Source organism: Lagopus leucura, unplaced genomic scaffold, assembly GCF_019238085.1.
Source record: "Lagopus leucura isolate 7727_CA_CO unplaced genomic scaffold, USGS_WTPT01 Super-Scaffold_100002, whole genome shotgun sequence".
NCBI classification, from domain to species: domain Eukaryota; kingdom Metazoa; phylum Chordata; class Aves; order Galliformes; family Phasianidae; genus Lagopus; species Lagopus leucura.
Window position 1 is genome coordinate 67,460,964 of NW_024962263.1, and position 23,467 is coordinate 67,484,430.

Consider the following 23,467-nt stretch of genomic DNA (forward strand, 5'->3'; position numbering starts at 1 on the left):
GCTCAAGCTATCAGTTGCCTTTTGACTTGAAGCTCAGAGTGTTTGCTCGTTCAACATGGGTAGGGAAACTCCTCCTGCTGTAGTATATTAACCCTAGTTTTGACCTCTAATCAATGTCTTTTCAATGCATAGGATTTTAATAATAAAGATAATGTGAGAGCATATTTGTGTGAAAGAGGATCTACCGCTTGCCATAAATTTGAGCCTTGCATTTTTCTTCGTCACACGTCAATATTTGTGACACTAACTAAACATATTTTATTCATTTGACAAGGACTGCTACATTATATTGAAAACTTTTGTTTCAATGTCACCACCTCCCCGTTTTGACTGATGGCGAGTGAGTTTTGTTAAAACGCAAGGGGTGATAGCGTATGCTCCAGTGAACTTTCCCTCCTCTCAGCACCAGAGACAAAAACCTGCAGCTCGGCTCTGTGCTGGCAGCCATCTGGACAGCTTTCTCTCAATGCCTGCCCCACACCACACTGCAGGCAAAATTTCAGGGCTCTCGAGCTCTGTGGAGCTATTCATGACATACCAATTTCACATTTTCTGCTTGTACGCTTGCAACAATAAATGCTAATGAGGACTATGAATGACATTTTTAAAGACAATAAAAAGGTCTCCAAATCCCTTGCATATGGAGACACTATTTTCTAAACTTCACCTTCTGTTAGGGAGCCATTACGCTCTAAAGGAAAAAAATAACCTAAGGAGAACAATGTGATGATCAAAGCATAATCGAGTCCTTAAGAATTCCAAAGAAAACAATGTTTGCAAAGCTAGGTTAATGACAGACAGACATTATGCCGATGCACAGTGCTAACACTTGAACGCAGAACTCTTTCTCAGTAGCGCTGCCCTTCTTACCAGGGCACTCAAAAATTCCTGGCTGTGGGGTGGCTTTGGGAGCAACATGGCAGATTCTCACTTCTCCTGATGACATGCAACCTCACAAGTCTTACATTTTGAGACCTTTTTAATTGCAAAGCTTTAGTCCAAAAGTAAACCGTCCTCATTAATTGCTTGGAAACTCTATGTTCTCATGGAGATTACTGCACTGACCAAGTGCGGCCAAGAGAAATTGCTAGTTTTAATGTTTTCTTTCCCAAATCTGTCTTTTGCAGTGCTATTGCTACTCTAAATTAAAAGGCTGCCTTTACTCTGGGTAGTATGTTTTGTATTTAATTAAAGACGGTTTCCCTTATTAGCAAAGATTAAAAACACTTTCAAGAAAATCCACCAGGTGGAGCAAATACACAGCGATACACAACATTTATTTATGCTCCTACTTCCATTTTCAACAGGGAAAATGTTTTATATGGAAATATTCCTACTCTTGACCTCCCTTCTTCACCCTTTTGTCATGTATTGATCAATTTGTACTTATTTACTCCATTTATAATCGTACAAAAGCTTTGTTCAAAGGAGCCCTGATAAGAATCTACTGTTGTTGAGCACTTCAGCACTTTTCAATATAGATTTGCAAACCACAATAGGCATTGGAAAGAGTCAAAGAAGTGAAATTAGAGAATAGTATCATTCAATAAAATATTATTTCAAAAAAGTGAAATTAGAAAATACTATGCTGAATGTTACTTTGTTGAATAATACATGTGTACATACATTATATATGTGTACTTATTCAACAGTAAAAGATAATGAGATTATAAAAAGGCTGGTAAGCATTCAGAAGATAGAGCTCATTCTTACATCAGACAACAAAACCTTTATACTGGCCTCCAGTACAGTCGGCTGGAAAACAGGCCACTGTATGCATTTGTGTAAATAGCAGCACCAGTAACATCATAGCAGTTGCTCTGCACGGTATGTTGATGTTCACTGTTAATACTTTTATTTTTGTGTTAAACCAGTCAACTTCTGAGTAATTTTAAAAGTAAAGTGAATGAGGGCCGTGAATAAATATTCAAGCATATCTACAACAGCTAAAAATTACTTCCCCATTTAAGCTATTTTCCAGAGCCAGGTGAGAAAGCCACTTCCTCATTAAATATTTTAAGTTTCCCTGATGAAGGAAAAGATCTAATGGCATAAAGGCAGGGGGGCACCTTTTTACGTGAAGAAAATTAAAGTCTTAACAGAAAAGTGGCTACGGATGAGTCTTCTCGCAGTTATAATAGGACAACCCACTGGCAGAGCCTATAATTGCCAAAATGGCAAAGCAGTATCACCAAGTGAACTGCTCTAATGCAGTTCTGTGTCTAGAAACACAGCATAATCAGTACACACCCCTTCAGCCCTTGATGATGGAAAAGCATTATTGTTCGAGTGACAAAGGGAAGGTATTGATTTTCATAAATATCCTCTGTCTTTCCATTGTTTCCTTAGTTACACCTTTCCTAGCATTTTTTTTCTCACTTGTCAGTTCAGAGTCCTCTCTTCCCTCTGCCATCAATACTACCTCTCTGTCCTCAATCCTCTGCCCATCTCCTGACCAATCTACGTCCCAGTCAGTTTCTACTACCAAAACCAATCCCAAATGGATTCACCAAATGCTGTGCAATCTGAGGAGAAAGTCCCTGGACGCAAAAGAGGCCAACAGAAGATCTGCGCTTTTAGTCAGCCCCAGAGGAATCCGATCACAGCTAGGGACAATTAACATCCAAAATCTTTGTTTCTTTAGGAACAGGGAGGGATCTGTAGGAACACAGGCCCTTAAATACAATTTCATTTTATCTAATTGTTTTGTACTCCACATGGTGCTTAGCTGTAGCCGTTCAAAAGAGAAGTAAGAGAAGAATGTAGAGGTGATTATGAAGTGGAATTTCATACCAAGAGCAAATTACAGCACTTCACACTAGGAGAACATCTGCAAAAAGCAGTGGTAAGTGCTTGGGCACAACGCACGGTGCCAGTTTTAATGCAGCTTGGGACTCTATCTGTGAGAACTTTCCTTAAGCAAAACTGTCACAGCAGTGACTTGCAGATACGCCCAAGCTAGTTTCAAGCCAAGTTTCAAACGGAATACTAATTTAAAAGCATTATCTCCAAGGGATTTTTTTACGTAGCAACCATGCGCTATGCACAACCCTTTTCTGACACTTTCAGAGAGATGGGCACGCAATGGGTGGAAGGAAGGACAGAGTGGCTGCTGTTGTCACCACCCATATGTGGGGAGTTTGCTTTTCCCTATGCAGCAGACTAAGATTGGCAATGGCTGGCTAGGTCATGGCCAGTTCTAGAAAAGTATAAAGGTTTGTCATATACTAGAAGGAAGGATACATGTTCATACTGACACATTATTTCCTACATATATACAAACCCTGTGCAAACATGGCCCTTGACCACAAACCATCTTTTTTCATTCTATAGATCCAAGCAATATTTGTTTACACTATGGCTTCTCTACAGTATGGCCGGATAAAGGGATTTAAAACTGTGTGTTTAAGTAATTCGCTTTTACTTAAAGGCCCCTTTACACCAGAACAGTATAGGAGTTCCTACTGAAAAAGGGGGCTGATTCTAAAAGGCAGACTATTATGTACATATTTAAGAATTTATTAGATCATGATTATCGATCTGGTACACTGTAACAGCTCTTTTGTTGCAGCATCCCCTGCAAATCCTTCTTAGATGGAGGATTAGGAGCACAATAGATCATAATGACTCTTTTGGTCCCATTATGCTATGTGTACTCACAGCTGCAGATGTCCGTGGAAGGGCAGATTCTCTTAATGAGGAATCCCCTACAAACCCTTTCCTGGTAATGGCCGTTAATGTTTCTGCACAGGAAGAGTATGCCTTTAAATCTTTATTACAAAATCCTAATGAAATACTAGCAGGGAAAATGTAAGTTACTGCTCCAGCAATTTTGATCACACCTACAAAGTAACCAAAACCATTAGCACATGAAAACGTCCTGCACAACTACAGGAATAACTCTACAGACTGTACTGAAAGCCTTCTGCATAAAAGAAAAGGAAACCATAGTTAACTTTCAGATCTCTGTTCTCCACTCCTATAACCACAAATATCTTTCTTGGACCAGCTTCTGCCCACAACAATGAAACGTAACAGTCACATGCTGCAGTGATTTTTGCTGCAAAGCCAGATAAACATGTTCCCTTCCTTTGCTACTTGCACTGCAAGACAAGAAGTCATACTCTGATTTTCTATAAATCAGGAAAAACAAAACCTACAACAAACCATGATATACATTTTCAGTACTTTTCAGCGCCTTTACCTAATTGAATATTTCAGTATCTGTAACCTTGAACTTTCGATGATAGCAGATTTTCTACCTAGGGCTGACGTTTAAGTCCCTCCCAGCCCTGGTCACAGAAAGTATCTATGGGTCACAGGGAATTACCTCAACACTCAATACCTATAAGAATGACTACAACCAACTCAACCTCAATATTTCAAAACTGAATGCAAAGCTGGACACCTAAGAAAATCACATGAGCACTAAGAATGGAAGTGCTGATAGCTGCCACCATTGTTTCAACAGGCCATGCCAGAACAAACATTGGCTTGGTTTTATGCCATGGGATGAATAAAAGTAATGCTGCCAAAAGCATGCAGAAAAAGAGAAACTTAGAGTGCCAAGTATGATGATTACATTCATGATTACACAAAGACAAAGAATATTTTCAAACTTTTCGTTTATTTTCTGCACAGCACAAACTCAAGTCTGAAAGATCTTGCTCCTCAGAAGGTTTTACGTCTGAAAATGAGAGAGGTTAAGCAAAGGGAGAGAGAAGAATAAAGCAAAAGGAAAAAACATGGATTCAGTAGGGAAAGGGTTAACGTGTTTTGTTTCAGTCAGTGTTCTACCAATGCCAGAATTACAAGGGAAAGACTAAAAAAGAGCCAATATTTTTTTTTATTATTATTCTTTTAAAAAGAAAAAGAAAAAAAAAAAATCAGGCCTATCTGTCACAGCGTTGTCCGGACTGGAAGAACCGGCAGGAACCTCAGATTCCTGACCAAGCCCTCCTGCACACAATGCCTCCTGAATGGAAGGAACCCAGGCCCGGCAGAGATAGCCCGCTGTCAGGAACCGGCCCTGACGTGTGTGGACAGACAGGGCTGGCCTCGCAGGATGTCAGAGCGGCAAACTGCGGCTCGAGATACTGCACTTTCACACACTCTCAGCCTGCATGTTTTGCTCTTCAGGTAATTAAACAAGGAAACGGGGCTGATGTGTACGAGTCTGACCCCTGTGCTGCGGCTCCACACTTCTGCCTATCAACTTCCGCAAGGACTGCCTGCAGCATCAACAGTCTTCTGCTCTGCTCCCCTCTCTCCCAGTGCCAAGCTCTAAAACGAATCCTCCCAGAATTATGTGCTGCCACTGTCCACTCCTTTTGCTGTTTAAGAAGGGCTAAATTGCTTACTGTTCCACATGCCTTGCTGCTTTTTCATACGAAGAGAGAAAAAGGAAGGACACTGTTACTTTCTGAGAGCTGTTCCTCAGATATACTCATAATGTTACCTGGAGGAAGAGAAGAACATGCGAGACAAAGAAATCATGAATTAATGCTTACGTTCAGGTCATTACTCAAAATGAGAAAGATCCTGAAAAGTCTCTCTGATTCATCCATCCAACCACCTATTTCACTTTTTGAGTCTTTGCTTTACATAACGATATAAATCATACAATCAGGAAAAAAAAAAAATAAGCCAGTGCCTCCTCTCCCTTTCTTTTTTCCAAAATTTCAGAAATGGTAGAAGGCAGGTGCTACCACCTATAGTCTGTGAAAGCCCTGCACATGCTGCTCGCTGGCTGACCCGGTTTCTATGCTCTTTAAATACTATTTAAACAAAATGATTTTAGAAAGGGTAACATATTCTTGCTTCTTCTGAAAACCCACAGAATAGAATATTGGCTGAGAGAGAGAGAGAGAGAGAGAGACCAAAAGAAAGAGGAGCACAAAAGCGTGCCTGCTTGTCTGTGTTCAACACAAAGAACATTAAATGAAAACAACTGGCACGCCGCCAAATTCCTATACAGGCAAAGAGATTCAAATAAATTGATTTCACGCATCACACTGACCTGGGATCAGTGAGCAGTGCTACAATACACTTGCTGCTCCACGTGGGGCAAAGCCCATTAATGTTATCAGAGCCACAGCACATCACCAAGAAGGAAAAAAGGGAAATCAACCTCTGCACACTCAGAAATTCACTTTGGATATGGAACTTCAGCTGAAGTGCTTTGTTTCAGTTTAGTAATAAATACATCCTATTGTCACAGTCTGCTCATCTCAAAGGTTTCTAAGATTGTAATTTTCAAATTAAAATAAATACAAGTGCCATATGGTCACCCTTACTGCTTTTAACATAGGTGCTCTCAAACTCAGTTATTCTCTGTGAATTTCCTCCCTTCACTGTCCACCAGTGTTCTATATAGATTATAGGTTATTTTCTTTGTAATTCAAAAGGTGGATCCCTGCCCAGAATGTTCCTCTTGGCTCAGAAAGTAAACTGAAGAAAACGGCCACCACTCCCAACCACTCCAAATCAACCTGACCTCCCCCAAAAAAACATCATTTGCAAGTCAGTGATAAACAAGGCCTTACTTCTCTGTGTAGAGTCGCTTGGGCTCCCTCCCTCATCTCAGAATTTCACTTTCTTACAACATGTGAAGAAACCTATACATACTGTAGAATCTCTTCTTGTCATCTAGCCTTTGTTTTTCATTAAGATCTCTCATACCAGCCAGCCACAGGTGTGCACCACATGAACAGATGAAGACCTGATTGTGAGTTGAGTAATGATAATCCTGTGTCTGTAATGCACTCATCCCCAAGAACCTTATTACATCTGTTCTATGTTAGAAGGGGGAATTATTACTTCAATTGGACTCTGAGATGTGTAAGTACGCAAACAACTGATATGAAGACCAAAAAAGGAAAACCAAGAAAAAGACGACATTACAGGAGCAGAAGGAAGGTTGGGATCACCCTAAGCATAGGTAGAGGCCACTGCTACAAGAAAATTTTAGGCTCAGCCACTTCTTGTTTTGCCTTTTATCCCATTTTTGGTTTCAAATAGTAAGTCAAATCTTTCTGGGCACAGCAAAATCCACATTGAATTAAGATGAGTTTAGACACTGCTATGAGAACAATTATTCAGCTCAGACCTACCTCTGCTTTTAATGAAACCTACATCACGTAATCTGAAAAGGCGTTGTCTGCCAAAACATCCATTGAAGTGGGCTGAAAGTTGCTATAATATAAAAGACAAAACTATCTAGGGTAATGAAACAGAAGCTTTTTGATGGATTTCAAAAGAGTGTTAGGCACATCTCTCAAGTCACTCATCCAAATTTCAGTGTGGAGCATCTGGGCCACTTAAAACTAAAATTCTTCAATGTGTTACAAACATATACACCTAGATTTAGGTAACTTACTCAACCATCTCAATTCAAATATATCTCAAAATGGGAATGCCCAAAGATCTATCAATTACTCATCATCACCCATTGCTGTCTTTTCTACAAAACTGTTGCAAGGCAGTTTTGGATCAACTTTTTCAATAAGACAAAAATTATGGTTAACTCTGTAAGTTTTGCTACAGAGAGGATGTACTTCTTTTGGTATAAAGCTAGATTGATAGGATTGCAAGGAGAGGGAACTGTTTAGGATACAGCAACTTTGTAATGGTAGTGAAGACGCACCTGCTCCCAGGTGATATGGGTAGTCTGATCTGCCCAGTAGTTAATGGGACAGGTAACATGCTGTTCCCTCCCATTTAATGAATATTTCAGTAGTATGAGAAGATCATTTGGGCTTTATAAAGATGATGTGATTTTCAGCCATATGCAATCCCTCTTTCTAATAAAAATGATCAGTATTAGAAAACACGTCTCTCTCCTAAGTTGTAGAAAATTTCCATTATCTTGCACGTGCTCTGACAGCAAGAAACCACAATAAGCTTCACATTAGTATGCCAGCACTGCATGCTTGAGGCGTGAAATCTTTACTTTTACATATATTTATTTTGAACTCCAACTACATTGCAGAAGAAATCAACCAGCAACCACCCATATGGGGTACACTTGCACTTTGAAAACTGGACTGCAGATAGAAGAAAAGAGGGTAATTAGAAGATATACACTGTGAAATCAGCAAAATAAAAATGCAACAAGAAAGTCTGCTAAGAATATTCTTTCTTTTCCACACTGTCTGTGTAAAGGAAGATCATAGAGATACAAAGACTTGCTTTAAATCAAACTAGAAACTCAATTTAGAATACCAATTCATTTTTAATAGGATTTATTTTTCTTTAACTTCGTCCACACAAACGCACAAAGCCTCTACAGCGTGTAAATCTCCTTGCACTACAGCATCCATACAGTACTGTGGGGCCCTGAGTAGGCAATGTCTCACGTAGAGAGGCTAGGGACAAAAAACCAGGCTTCAGCTGCCTTCAAAATAAACCAGAGCACAGCCCAGAGTACTCAGACTTCTTGTTCACTTTATTTTGATATCATACTCCATCAAAGTTATGTCAGAGGCAAAATGGTCCAACACTAAAAAAGGACAGTATCAAGAATGTTGGAAAGCACTTAAACTGAGTTTAGTACTTTCTTGCTATCTAGACACCATTTTAGGAGAAAAAATGCAGTTTCAGTAAAAACAGGAATGACAGTCATAAGTTAAGTAGAAGAGTTGTTCTGCCATCACAGATTTACTTTTCAACTGTAGTAAAAACTTTCGCATGCAAGAAACTGAAATATTCATCCCCAAAACTTCCTGAATCAAATTTAACCCAGATTCCCAATGCAATGAGTTCACCAGAGGCTTCCTCTAAATTCTAAAGACAACCATTTGGCCAACATAATTACAACTGTCCCTTAACCTGGTTGCAAATACTGTTCCAATTCACAGTGCAGTAAACTGAACTTTACTATTTTTACAGCCCAGTCAAACAATATTTATATGCCAGATAAAGCGTACCTGTGGCATCAAAAATACAGGAAACGTAGTTAAAGATTGCACATAGATGTATTTACAAGAAAAGAACAATTTTAGAAAAGTCATCACTGAAGGATTTCACTGTTACAGCTGTACTCTTTCAGTGATATTAAAATGATGGCATCACCTTGATTGACTTAGGCAGACTCTTAGGAGGCTAAGGGCAAAGATTTCTGCTTAAATTACAGTTTACACCGCAAGGTACAGTCATTAGAAATAACTTCTTCTACAAGGTATGCACATTATAAAATCAAATATGTTTCTGTTCCTTACCTTGACAAAATTCAAAGTTCCCTTTTTTCCGGCAGTCACCTATCACTAAACTCAGTGCTCTCCAAGTGTTTCTTTTGACAGATATCATTCTCCACCAACCGCTCTGCTAATTTCCTCTTTCCTTTTCTGACTGGGACAGATATTATGTTCACCAGTCCAGAGATCAATCTTTTCTATTGACAACAACAAACGAAAAAAAAAGAAAAAAGAAAAGAAAAAGAAAAAAAAAGCACATATCACAGCCAGTTTGAAGTACCACACCCCTTCATTTGCATGATAATAGCAGTCTTTTAAATAAAGAGGGAAGACAGAACGGCTATCATACTAAATCAACTACCCACATTTTCTTAGTTAATATAAGGCAGTGCTTTAATACCATATTAATTCTTTGACAAAGGCTGCTTAAGAAGTTGCCCATTTTCATCTGTTAATATATAAAGGGTAACAAAGTAAGAGCAGCCTGCATGCCTCTTATTTACTAATTCTGTAAAAATGACTGGTTTTAGATGCATTAATATGATATAAAATATTACATACTTTACCTGGTTGAACAGAAGCCCTAGAGAATAATTTATTAAATGAATGAGGTTACTGAAAATAGAAACCTTGCAATTACACAACACTATATGAATTTGTAAGTCATAACAGCAAACACATTTTAAGAAAGACAGATCAAAAAGGTATTGGATATATTTACAAGTCATCCTCCCACTTCTGAAAAGGCAATTTCTCTCCCACTCCAACACCTACATGAGCTGTTTATTTGGGTTACACAAATACTTTCTCATTAGTATGAGCCTATATGACAGCGCTGTCAGTTTTTCCAAGACATTAATATGCTTTCCAGGGTTCATAATTATGTCAAGGCAGAGAGGTTTGAGAGCCAGGCACGCAGTTACGTCCATGCTACAATCCGCATCCACTGCTCGCTCAGGTGTTTCAGGACATACAGTTAAGCATGCAAAAGGATCTGGCCACAGCCGCATGCATCTACCCAAGGACCCAGCCCGGACTGCCTCCTGGACTAGATTATGCTGCAAAAAAAATGGATCACCTGAGGGCATTTTCAAATGATGACATTTGTACTGATGCTCAGAAGTGCAATCTTCCCCACACAAAAAAAAATATGTTTCTCTGCAGCCCTGGCCTGAGCCAAAGCCCTGCTATTTCAAGAGGCGTAAGGGGAATGTGGGACTGTACCCAGCACTTGGCAACCGTTCACTTTCAATATGACACAATTGCTTTTGGAAATCTGGGAAACAACTGCCAAAATAGGGTTAGAACTACCACCGTAGGGTGCAATAATTATTTTTTCTAAAATTATTATTACCATTTGGAAATTCTGTAGTTGTCACCATGTACATACTCTGGCATTCAAAATTACCTTTCCACTGTGCCTTATCTGAATTCTGAATTTTTCAAAACTTCAGACTTCTGCATAACACATTACACTTACACAAATGCACACAACATTCCCTAAACTGCCATTATTGTTTGATTTGAGTGTTACGGCCATAAACTCTTGCCACTAGCAAAGCTGAAAAATACTTCACTGACCAAGTGGCCCTATTAATTTCACTGAGCTCATTTAAACATTAAGTTTTCTACTGAGTGACGATAGCACAATCTGGTTGAAATATGGGTTTACAGTGGAACAGTAAATTAGCATCATATTCCGGATTCAGAATTACATACACACAGCAGCCATCTGTAAAGACGTATTCATGTTTTGTTAACCTTCGCTAATTTGGCCACTAGAAATAATTAAGATCAAATATGTTAAATTTTGTAATCTGTAACAATTCACTATTTTTGTCTACTAAATAGCATGCTTCTCTTCAAAAGGTTTTTAAATCCCTTACTGTACCACAATAAGTTCTTACTCAAGGAAAGAAAAAAAAAAAAAAAAAAAAAAATCAAGAAAAGTACCCATCTGTGGCCCACAGTGGAGACACCACTTTAATCTACTGTTCTTCCTTTGTTACAGCCTCAAGTTCATTTTCTCTACATACCACATTTTCTAAAGTGATGGATGCTTTCTGCTATACCCATTCCACAGTAATCTGCCTTTTATAATGCATTTTTGCTTCCCAATGCGTAAACAGTTGTTGTCTCTGGGAAGTACATGCAAAATCGTCTAAAGTCTGAACTTCACTGAAAGCAGAATACCTCAAACAATTTGTAGTCTTACAAGAGCGTTATAAAAAAGGATCAACATGTTGTATTACCATGGAAATTTTGAAAAACATACTTTCCCAAACAAATATTACTTTTTCTCAATGGTATGAAGTAATGAAAACCACATGTGTAAATCTGCGATCCATGCAGTAGTTCAAGCTGCAGCTAATAGAAAATACAGAGAGTGAACTCTGCCATATAAAGGATTCTTGTTACAGAAATATAATGTGAAAACCAGATGCAGACAGAAAACCTTAATCACAGATGGGAATGTAATCACTGGCATACAGAATACTTTTTTGATCAATCTCAACCATATGAGAAATATATTTATTTTCTAAGGAATGCAATAACTCGAGAGAGACTTCTATTTGAATTCAGTTAACCTCATATTCACAGTGCTTTTATCTTATATATAGAGAGGGGGTGATATAACCTGAGCCAAGTTATTAAGAAGAGCCATTGGCCCTGGCAAATCATTCTTGTATCAGCTTATCTTTCAAGGAATTAATAGGATGTAAAGACTACAAATATCAGAATCAGCCTCAAAAGAAATCAACCACTATTGCACTTCTCAGTTACTGCCAGAAATCTCTTCATCACCTAAGCACTTTTCTGGTTAAATTTTTCCTGTAATATGTGGTTCTTCAGAACTACAATGCAAAAAGCACATTGTTGTGCTCAAACTCTGCAGATTAGAGCTGGAGTCCTGTAAGAAAGAACCACCCAATCTGTTATAAAACCGGAAAGTATCATCTGCTCAAAATGTTCAGTCTGTTCCAGGCCTCCTCCTAACTACTGAAAGTCCAAATGAATGCCTAACTACTGGAAGTCCTAATGAATGTCTTCCACACATACAGATCTCAGTGTCAGAAAAAAAGAACACAATGCGCTCCAGCTATATGTTTACATCAAGACTCTTAAACACAGCTTGCATTTTACCAGGCAAGGCAGACCAGGACGTCTCCTACACATTTTCATTGCTAGTGACTTTCCTGCACAACATTCAGAGATGGAAATAGAATCACAGAATCACAGAATGGTCAGGGTTGGAAGGGACCTCAAGCATCATGAATCTCCAACCCCCTGCCATATGCAGGGCCACCAACTTCCACATTTAATACCAGTCCAGGCTGCCCAGGGCCCCATCCAATCTGGCCTTGAACACCTCCAGGGACGGGGCATCCACAACCTCTCTGGGCAGCCTGTTCCAGCACCTCACCACTCTCATAGTAAAGAACATCTCCCTGATATCCAACCTAAATCTTCCCTCCTTTTCTACAGCAGTAGTAAACTGCTGAAGAAGAATATGGAAATCGAGACTGAATATTGAGTTCAAGATTCAGGTCACAGATACACTACCAGCAGAGCTCACACTGTCACAAGAACTCAGCCTCTTCAAAACACCATGCTCCTACCTCACCCACCTCATCTACCCAGACAAATTTTACACTTGGTGCTCAGACTGGACTCTCACATTAAACTGCAAGATGAAAAAAAAAAAAAAAAAAAAAAAAAAAAAAGAAGAAAAAGAAAAAAAAAGCATTTGTTTGGAAATGAAACTGGAGAAAGCCTTCAAAGACATCAGGTGCCCAGGCTGTCAGCCCTCCAGCTCTGCCCTTCTGAAGGTTCCATTTTAAGTATCAACAGCAGGAGAATTTCCTTAGGACTCGACTTTTCAGCAATGGCCTATCGCGGGTGTTCATCAGGCTAATTCCTTTAAATGCATTTTCTCAATGGAATGCCTGCATGCTTGATGGCATTTGAAATAAACTACTTGCTGCATATGCCTTTTTTCATCCTATGTCAACAACTAGTAAACTGGATGATGGAAACAGTTTGATCCTATCACTCCAACCAAAATTTGGATTGTTTTTAAATCGTCTTGTCTACTCTGCCATTTAACTCTGAATTTCTGAGACTGCAGCATCTATCAATAGCGCAGGATTCAACATTTCACTCTGAGTTAATAAGAATTGGACATGCTGGTCTTATTTCTAAACAAGCATGCTTCAATTAATAATAAACTTGAGCCAGATATACATTTAAATTGCATGTTTTTCAGACGGCAGAATCATTGTGTGTAGAGTGCTAAGAATGGAGATTAATCTTCCAGCTGTAAAACAGTTCCATGTGAGAAAACAGAGAGACCCTGAAAACTCTTGCTTCATGTCATGTGTGAGTATGTGTGTGCCTGCATCTTTTTCTTCCTCTCATCTAATTTCATCTGTGAGACTGTCCCTAGAGGACAAGAGAAGAGAGAACCAATTATATCCAGAGGTTGGTTTCTCCAAAATGAAGGCATCTGTTCCATGCCAACGACTTCCACATGGAAGGAAAACAGAACTTTGAAGGCATCTGTGTTCATGGTTGACAGTCACAGATCTTAGGGTCTACTGTAATTGCCCAGCTGCAAACACAATTTGGTTGCTGCTGCTGTCAGCTGATCTCACACAGAAAAGAAGGGAGCTTAATCCCACAGAAAGTAGCTGAATAAAAATCAGATATTCTTACAGGAACGCTGATACCTTCTCCCATCTGATGAGAATACTTTTTGTAGTAAAATGGCTTTGATAGAACTAAATTGTGAAGCCATTTTTAATGAACCCTTTACCAAATATTCTATTTTAAAATGCTATTTTGCTATTCTGTATATAACATACAAGTTTAGGCATAAAGTGCTCATTATTTGTTCATATTTCAAGCTGGTATTTTGTAAGAGTGATTCAGAAACTAGCATGATTCACCAGCCACAGAATCCTGCAGCCCACCCCACTTGGGCAAGTAGTCTTGGTAAAAGCAAGAGTATACCTGAACAGAAGCTTCTCCATTTCCTCTCAAATGCATGTGGCAGACAAATAACTTTCATGATATTTATTATTCAACTCACACAACTTCCAGCGTGAGTGGATGCTTTCCAAAAGACACTTAAAGAAATATTACTGGTAGCTCAAAACCTGTGTTACAGCATTGGGAGCAATGCTTGCAGCAAAATACTCAGCAATGCTGTGCCTGTTTGTGTCTTCCAAAGCACAGCACTGAATGCCAACATGGGACCAAGAATACTGACCATGTAAATGCAATATAGTGCACTAAAAGCAGAGTGGCCTGAGCAGAAAAAGTGTTTTCCTTCCCTGTCCTCCACTCAACAGATAAAAGTGGATCAAATACTTCATATACCAATGATTTTTTGTATTTTCTTATGTAGCACCTCTATCAACAGGTCGAAAGAAAAAAGATACTGAATGTTAAGGAAATGTCTTCACTGTAATTGTTTTGTTTTAATAGGATTATTAGTTATTTTACTGGATTTCACTTGCAAACCCTCACATACACAGTACTTGGCCTTTCCAGCCAGCAGTCTACACAACCGAGGAAGGCCAATAGGATTCCTATGCAGTTTCCCTTGCCTGGCACATGCCTCCAGTTATTACAGATGTGCGACGTAGAGAACATGGAGGGGGACACAGCAGATCTGACACTTCCTGACCACTTCTAAATTGCCTCCAGGAAGGACAAGAGTTGGGAGTAAGGACAATTAATACAGCCACCTGCTTCCTGTGACCTCCTGGGGAGCAGGCATGGCCACTGACAGCAGGCTCTGGCACTGTCACTGAGGTCCTGCCCATCCTTCTCTTCCCAGAGAATCTCTGAGATAATAAAAACAATAGTGGCCAACAATAGCTCCGTACGATAAGGAGAAATTTTGGCCTGGACTTAAAAAAAAAAAAAAAAAAAAAGAAAAAAAAAAAAAAAAAAAAAAAAAAAAAAAAAAAAAAGGAAAAATAAAAATACATTAAATAAAATTAAAAATAAATAAATGAAGAAGAAGGAAATTATTCAAAACCTCCCAAGCATTTCATGGGAAGAGGACAGGACCCATAAATCTCAGAAACTGTCCGGGAAGTGATACATTGACTCACTCTTAAAACTACTGTAGCTGTTATTTACTGTAGCTGTACATGTCTCTGGAAAGTTTTGGAGCAGGCAGCTGGCTTAAACACAGTTTTACAGCTCTTGGGATGCAGAAGTAGAGAAATCTGGCCCTATGTACTTAACAGGAACCTCTGAGAATATTATTACAGCAGGAATGGATTTTTTCTCTCCTTTAAATGGAATTCTTCATCAGGTAACTTCATCATTTATAATGCAAAGACAGTGTCTCACTTTACATTCAGACCTGAGCTAGCCCACTTATCCTTACATCAGATAATGTCATTAGGGCAATATCTGAATCTAACCTCCAAACGAGTGCAGCAGAGTATGGCTAAAATCACAGAGGTGAGATGGGAGCACTGAAGGTGCAGATCCAAGCCTTGTGTTGAGACAAAAGGCATACCATCTTCAAGGAAAAATGGGTGCCTGAACACCACTGAAGATCTGAATGCCAGTGCTTTCAAGCCAAGGCTCACAAGCTCTGCTGACCCATGGTGTTGCATTAATTTATAATGGTGCACAAGAAATATGTGTAACATCCAGAAAACTAAGCTTTGCTATTAAAGTTCAGTTTGATGTTTTCCTTGCTCATCCTCAATACACTTTAATACAGGTTGCAGCATGCTTTTCCAGCATTAAGTGGTTTGCCAACAAGCTTTAAAAATAATAAATAGCACAGTCATGAAACAGCTTTTGCTTAATGGTTCCTAGAACTCAGTGACTTCACTCACTAAAACCCTTTCTATAACGTTACTCTTAAATACTTTCAGCAGTGTCACCATTAAAATAAAATAAAAAAAAATTATCCCGGCACTACCATCCATTGATAGCACACCCGCAGGTGCCATTATCCCTAAATTTGTTGGCAGCTTTCTCTGGCACCACTACACTTTAATGATCCTGGCAGCAAACCTCACCTGGATGTCACTGAAAGCACTCCTTTGGAGCGCACTTCCCAAATATCCTTTGCAGTACTATCAGTCTGTCTCCTTTGTTGCATTCTAATCATCTCATTTTCTGGCAATAGCCTCATGCCCTCTTGCAGTCCAAGCCTGGTCCATGGCAGTTTTCTCCTTAAACTAACACATGATTAACTGTTGGGATAAATTTTCGAAGAGGATTTCAGGGTAGTATCTTTGCTGCTCAGGGTAAGTGTTCACTTGCCTCCAAGTTTTAAAATATTTCATCCTAATAACGCAATGGGGCTAAAACAATGGTGAAGCAAAGCACAAGTACAAATCCCAAGTTAATCTAACGCTCCGTAAGAGATTCTGTTAAACCTTGGGTCCACCAGATGCGACACACATTTACTCGACATGCCACCTGATTTGTCATGGCAGCACAAAGCACTGGCATCCTGATACTGCCAGAGTGGAAGTGCACAAAACAAAAAGCAGAAAATACGTTCTAGAAAATAAACAATATTGGGGAAAAGTGGACAAGTTGGAGAGCTGAATTGCTTCTTTTTGTCTCAAACTATTTAAAATGACACCTAGGCCCCAAGCTAAGTGGCCACCTGTGTGGTCATGTTCAGAAATGCAAAAATGTAGTCCATAGACGTCCAAATAAAATGAATCGCAAAAGAAAATGACTACTGGTAATGACTACTACTTATGCAAATTATACATTAACATCCAAAAAGCCAGGCACATGCAAGCCTCCTAGGGCCACAAAACTAGCTGCAGTTTCGTACAATTTGTAGCGGTCACACAACCACCTCCTCAAATGCACATCAAAATTCCTGTTTTTCACTCCCTGATTCAACATGGCTTTTCGTAAATGATGCATATTTTATTATTCGTCATTACCTGCCACTGTGTGCAGATTAATTCCACTCCACTAGGTGGAGTCTTATATCTTTCCAGACAGCAACTTATTTTCCAAGAGAATCTGTTATCCTCTATCAACTGTTGGTGTTACTTTATCATGAGCACCACAGTCACCCTGCCTTGACTAACAGAAGTGGCAATATCTCAAAAGTCTGCTTGAAGAAATAACCAAATATGTCACAAAGACCACATGTCAACATGCGGCAGTATGGGACTGTTCAGGACTACTACTGCTGTATAGTTCTGCTTAACACAGTTGTGTTTTTGTGATAACAAAATTTAATCAAGAACACAGGGTAAAAAATGAACATCACTTCAATAAGTCACTCTATTTCACACATGCCCAAGAACTAAAGATAAACAAAAGTATTTTGCTGAACTTCTTTTCAATCCTCTGTGTGCATTCATAAATATTTTGGATATCTAGGATGTTCCTCCTTTGAGGCATCCCAAAACCTATCACAGAAAATGAAAGCTAGCATGAAAGGATTTCTTTCTGTAGTCACATTTCCATTCACAACCACTGGAATTATATACAGCAACTATTCAATAGGAAAAGCAAAACAGCATTCAGAATTTTTGGCCAAGAATGAGAACAGAACACTTCAATGAGTGTGCTGGGAAAACGCAGATAAGAATATTTCGATATAGACTCTCTACCTATACACAATCTCAGCATGTAGAGACTCCACCCCAATCCCTGCAAAAAGAAAAACCTACGACCGGAACAAGAAGCACCTTAGCTTAAAAAACTCCTCAGGCAGACAGCATCTCCCTTAGCACACGACGGCAGAGCATTTGTTTGGCGATAGTCGCTAGCAGAAAGCTCCGCGTAGGCACTTAGCGCTAACACGGGGCTCCGCCAGGGTCTCACGTCGCCGGGTCAGCCACGGCGGGGCCAGCTCAGCGCGGGTTCTGCTGTTGGCAGATATCACAAGTTATTTAAGGCTACAGACATTTTGCTCCGATCGGCCGTGTTTTTTTGTAATATTTACTTCTCGTACATATGTCTATAACTATGTATACGTCCCACAGAAGGTGAGGTTTAACAGGGTTAGCTTTGTTGGGGGAAAGGAGGTTTGGAGGAAAGGAAACAACTTTCATGTTTAGAAGATTTGAATCTAGTGACTGTCATAGGATGTAAACACTCTTCCGGGGAGGGAGGCTTTTTGTTATGTTTCAGGAGTGCACGGAGTTTGGGATAAAATCTGTATAAATAATCATCCCTCTGTCATTCAACATAAATTTATGCACGTGTGCACACACACAGTTATGTTTGGGAATACAAACTACAAAGTAGACATGCCACAGACTTCCAGACAACCTCCTGCAAGCGCTGATCTCTCACAAAATCCGTTCTATATTTAAATTTCAAGTTTATTGAATTTTAATTATTTTTGATCTGCAGATCACTTTGAGGAAAATCCCCCAAGGTCAATAGCTTACAAATCCAATTGTAAAACCAAACACAAGCATCAGCAAGGCCCCTTCCCATACACACACCTGCCAAGGAACCGAGTTCCTGACTTTTGGATTAGAATTCAGCAGCTAAAGCCCATCCTAATATTAAAGCCAGGTAATTCTCTACATTGCACTAAATGTGAAATAAAGAAGCAAATGAAAAACTCTCATTTCATTTTCTGTGTTTACTGATGTTACATACATAGGGCTCTATAGATGTAACTGAATTATCACTTCTTCATTAAGATCCTTATCAAAAAAGCCAACAAGCAACTGCCCTTTTCATTACATGAGGAGGATGTTGTTTTGTTTTTAATTAAAAATATATATTTTTTTCCCTCTGGAGATGCCTCCAACAGAAAATTTACGTTTTACCAATGCAGCTCTTTCCAGGTTCATAAAACTCACTTGGATTAGCAGCTCAAGAGCAGCAAATATGTTTGCGTATAGGTATTCAAACCTAACTTAATCATTTCATTTAACCATAGAAAAAGTCACTCCAAAAACCACACCAAAAGGTTCTTAATGAGCCTAACCATAGATTTGCAGGTCTAATAAGGATGAAACAAGCCAAAGAAAGCTCTGCTATGCTCTTAACTTCCCTTACTTTCTGCAAGGTACTCAGAGGTAGGTGAGGCTGCATGGTTAGAATGGGGAAACAGCCACTCGTGATTTTAAGATACTATCGTAGTTGATTAATGAAATCGTTTTAAATGTACACGTTAAATCCTTTAGCCAATACAATGACATTCAGCTATCCAGTGCCATTTTTACAGTCCAAACAGATATGGCCCTAATTGCATAATGCTATTTTATCTGCTGAAGATAAAAGTGCCGATAAACAAAAATGCACATTAGGCAGGAGATTTTTTCAGAATAGATTTTTTTTTTTTTTAAATAACCCACTTGCATTAACAAAAGATTGCAATGGCTTCCAAATTATAGGGTGTTATTTTTAGTGGAAGTAGTTCAATATTCATATTGGAGCAGATGTAGCAGTTTAACAAAACAGCTCTTCAAATCCTGCACAAATTGAAAACAGGAAAACTGATTGCATTTTCTCTTATCACTTTCCTTTTCTGAATTGACACTTTTGGCCTTCTGAAAATTTACACATGGCTTTCATCTCAACAGCACCTGCTGATCAAACAGAAACCTAACATTTTCATGAAAATGGTATAAAGGACCAGTTTTCTTTTTACCATCTTAAAGGGCATCAGCAGTCCACTTGATGGCAACAATTGTTGAGTAGATGGCACACTCAGAATACATTTTATATTTTCATTACTGTTACTTTTAAAAATGAGTTAAATCACTGGTAGCTCTTTCATATTAGCTTTTTGTCTGTCTTAAATTAATTTCAGTCTCTATCTCTGCCTAACCCTGATGCGTTTCATTCTGCAGTCAGCTAGATTTTAAAGAACATCTGAAAGACTTTGATATAATAAGACACGTCCTATGTTCTGCAACCACTGGGTCTTCTTTTTATATGTGTTTATACATTAACGTATACATTAATATATGCAATTTGTGCATATGTATGCATAACTGTACACTTTTCTTTATACTAAATAAAAATGTGTATCTGTCATTCTGCAGTATTTTCCCCATATTGAATCTTCCAAGCGCTGTCACGAAAGCATGTTGAGAAGGCCAAAGTTGAAATATTTACATTAAAGTTGTTCTTTGTTTCCTTGTGCAATCCTCAGAATTAGAGAAGGTCTAGCAGGCACTTTGGAACTTGAGCATCAAGGGTTGCCATTGGTGAACACACAAGGAACACAAATGGCAGTCCTTGGGCTCTTCTTGCGAAAGGTTAAGGTATCAAGTCATGTACATAAAATATGAAACTTAAGTACCTTGTTATCCTGTCTGCTGCCGAGTCTGTAAACTCTGAAGTGCTGCAGCAGGTAACAAGTACCATCTTCCCTTGTACATAATTCTAGGTGTAATTAAAGATATTCCTGAAACCTGCTACGTGTCAGCTCCTTAACTGATGGAGGCCTAACCTCTCTGAAGTGCTTTGCTGCCATCCATTACCATTCTGCTTCAGTGATAAGGTAACCTGAAGGCAGAAATGACATACAGTAATATATGTGCCACTCCAGACAGTTGGTTTGTGAATTTCAGTGTTTCATCATGCTCACTGAGGCAATCGCAAACCCAAAATGTCAATATGTTCAGTCAATGGAAGTAAAATAATGGGGCTCTATTGTCTTACCCTATCGATCTGCTGCTGTCAACAAGAATACATGCCCCCCTGGCTTTAAACAAATTTTAATTAGGCTTTTAGTTACTGCATCATAGCTATATATCTATCTGTGCAAACACTTGACAAAGGAAAACAGCAATATTTCAAACTTCTTAGATATATTTTAAAGGTAATTGCTTAAGGTTTCTTTAAGAAATAATTGCTGACGAAGCCATTTGCTAAAACAACGTGCACGCACACTCTTTGAGGCGCTGTAATCTGGGCAGAACTGAAAAACCACCTGCTATCTGCATCTAGAGGAAAAGGAGGGGGGAACAATCCAATCGATGGGCCTCAGCGTGGATGCATACCACCTTCAGGCAGCGGGAGGGAGGTGGGCAGCGGGCAGTGCGGCCTTTGTGCGTGCCCAGGACACACATACGTATCACAGCTTATCTGCAACCCAGCCCCGTGTCCCTGCAGGGCGGAGGCTGTGTGACCCAGATGGAAAGGGAGGCACAGTGAGCTGTGAGGTAGCGGTGGGTGCTCCGGATCCTTTCACCCTCTCTTCAGGCTGGCAGCTGGTCCTGCTTTGCTCCCACAGCTATGGGACAAGCGCCGTGCTAGACGTAGCACTAAGCCTATGGGGCCAATACCTGAAGTCACCTCCATCCCCACCAAGACAACATCCCCATGATCTCCATCAGCCTAGGACCCAGACAGAGGATGTGTCCTATCAAGAGCACTGAGACACCCAGCCTTATGTTGGCCAAGCAGCCAGCACAAGCCACAGCTCAGCCTTGCTACAGCCAAGAGCCCCAGTGCCACACAGCACCTATGCCTGGCTGAAGGTCACCATCGTCCACCAGAGATGGAACAATAAACCAGAGCAGGCCCTCCACCCAGCACTTCAGATATCAAGAAAACAAGCACTCAGTTCCTATTAACTGGATTCATCAAAACTTACTGGGAAGGGAGAAAGCAAAGCCTGCAATGCTTGGCCTGCAGCTGAGGGCAGAGCCAGCCAGCAACATCCCTGCATAAAGACCGCTGGTTGCTCAATTCACTCTGTACTTTTCAAATGTTCCTCCCTAGGAACCAGCATTTATCTGTTATGGGAAATGTGTCTCCCTCACATGTCTGTAGAGAAGCAACACGATGGCTGGGATGAGGACAATGACAGCATGCTAGAGTGAAACAAGCATTGTTCAGCACCAAACCCCTTCCAAAAATCACTCGGCCAAGATAGCAGTTTTTCCACAAGAAAAGAAATAAAGGGAATTTGACACATAATACAAAGTGAAAAGCAGAACCTAAGTGGGGGAAGGGCGTGTGCGTGAAAATCATGTCACTGCAATGAATGTCAGATAAAAAGGGGTCTGTCACAAATCCTCCACTAATCCAATAATGCAAAAACCTCTTGCTATCGCCGAGACATAGCACAAGGTAATTTTTTTGTATTCTTCATAAACCACTCTACACATTTAGCAGTAGAAAGACAGCAATTTGTCAAATTTTCTTATCAGGAATTTAATTTTCCATTAAAGGTAAACTGACTTTTTACGCGTCAAATTTACTATGCGCATTCCTTGGCCAGTATTTTTACCCTACCAAAGGGCCACTTTTTGCACAACTTCCTCCAGTTGTCAGTTGTGTGACAACCATATTTAGAGGTAATCAGGTCACATTACAGGAGTTAGTCAACTCCTGAGAAACCCTAACCCTCACACTTAGTGGTATGCCCTATGCATTTCTAAAGAAAAGTGTCTTAAATTCAGCCTGGAAGGTACCACAGAGCTTTCTCTATGTGTATGTTCTTTCAAAATATTGTGTACTAATTGTTCTTCTTGTTCTTAAGATGTTAAGATTTTTTTTTTCTTTACACACACACACACACACACACACACACACACATATATATGCATATATATATATATATATATATATATATATATATATATATATATATAAAATATGCAATGAGCTAATTTAGGATCCATCAGATTCTCATCTGCCAGAGCCACAATGCTCATCTTGTATCGGTGCTGGCCATCGCACCAGGCAGTTTTACTACTCCAGTCATAATTCTCTGAAGAAAAGCTAATCCAGGATCTTTTCTAATGTAAACAGTTTGCTGCAAAAACACTCACATTTAAAAATAAAGCAATGTGTGGTAATAAAATAAATACAATCAGACTACAAATGTGTAACAGAAGTGGCGTTCCATAAGCACAGCTGTCTCAAAGTCCAAGCTGCAGGCTAGAAATCTTAATTTCAACTGACTCCCTCTTAATCATGGGTTACCTTCCTATAAAGCGTAAAGTCCATCTGCCCCAGGCAGATAAGTTTTGAAGCATTAAAATAGATAAAAATCTAACATTTTCTTTCTTGCATTGAATATGTGAATTCTAGTGTGTTATAATGTGAGAATTCCAACATATGACCATTATGGCACAATATCTCATAGCTCAGCTTGTCATTACTTCACTTGTAATTCTTATGTTAATTATGTTCATAATTACTATAAACAGATGTGGTAGAAATTCATGTGACCTTTTACTGCAGAAGGCATTTCTCACTCTTTCCACTTTATTTTAGCAATACAATATTAAACCAGAGCAAAGTATCTACATGCATATATACATATTTAATAG

At 39.3% G+C, this 23,467-nt stretch overlaps 1 protein-coding gene across 3 annotated transcripts in view; it reads right to left on the reverse strand.

Annotated features, from left to right (window-relative positions):
- Positions 1-23,467, reverse strand: part of RUNX1T1 (RUNX1 partner transcriptional co-repressor 1) — a 107,145-nt gene that overhangs the window by 78,788 nt on the left and 4,890 nt on the right. The window contains exon 2 of one of the 3 annotated variants that reach the window (XM_042868811.1): positions 9,219-9,391. The exons of the other annotated variants lie outside the window; for them this stretch is intronic. Coding sequence (XP_042724745.1) covers positions 9,219-9,306 — 88 coding nt within the window. The 5' untranslated portion in view covers positions 9,307-9,391. The remainder of the gene's footprint in view (positions 1-9,218; positions 9,392-23,467) is intronic. 3 annotated transcript variants of the gene reach the window in all.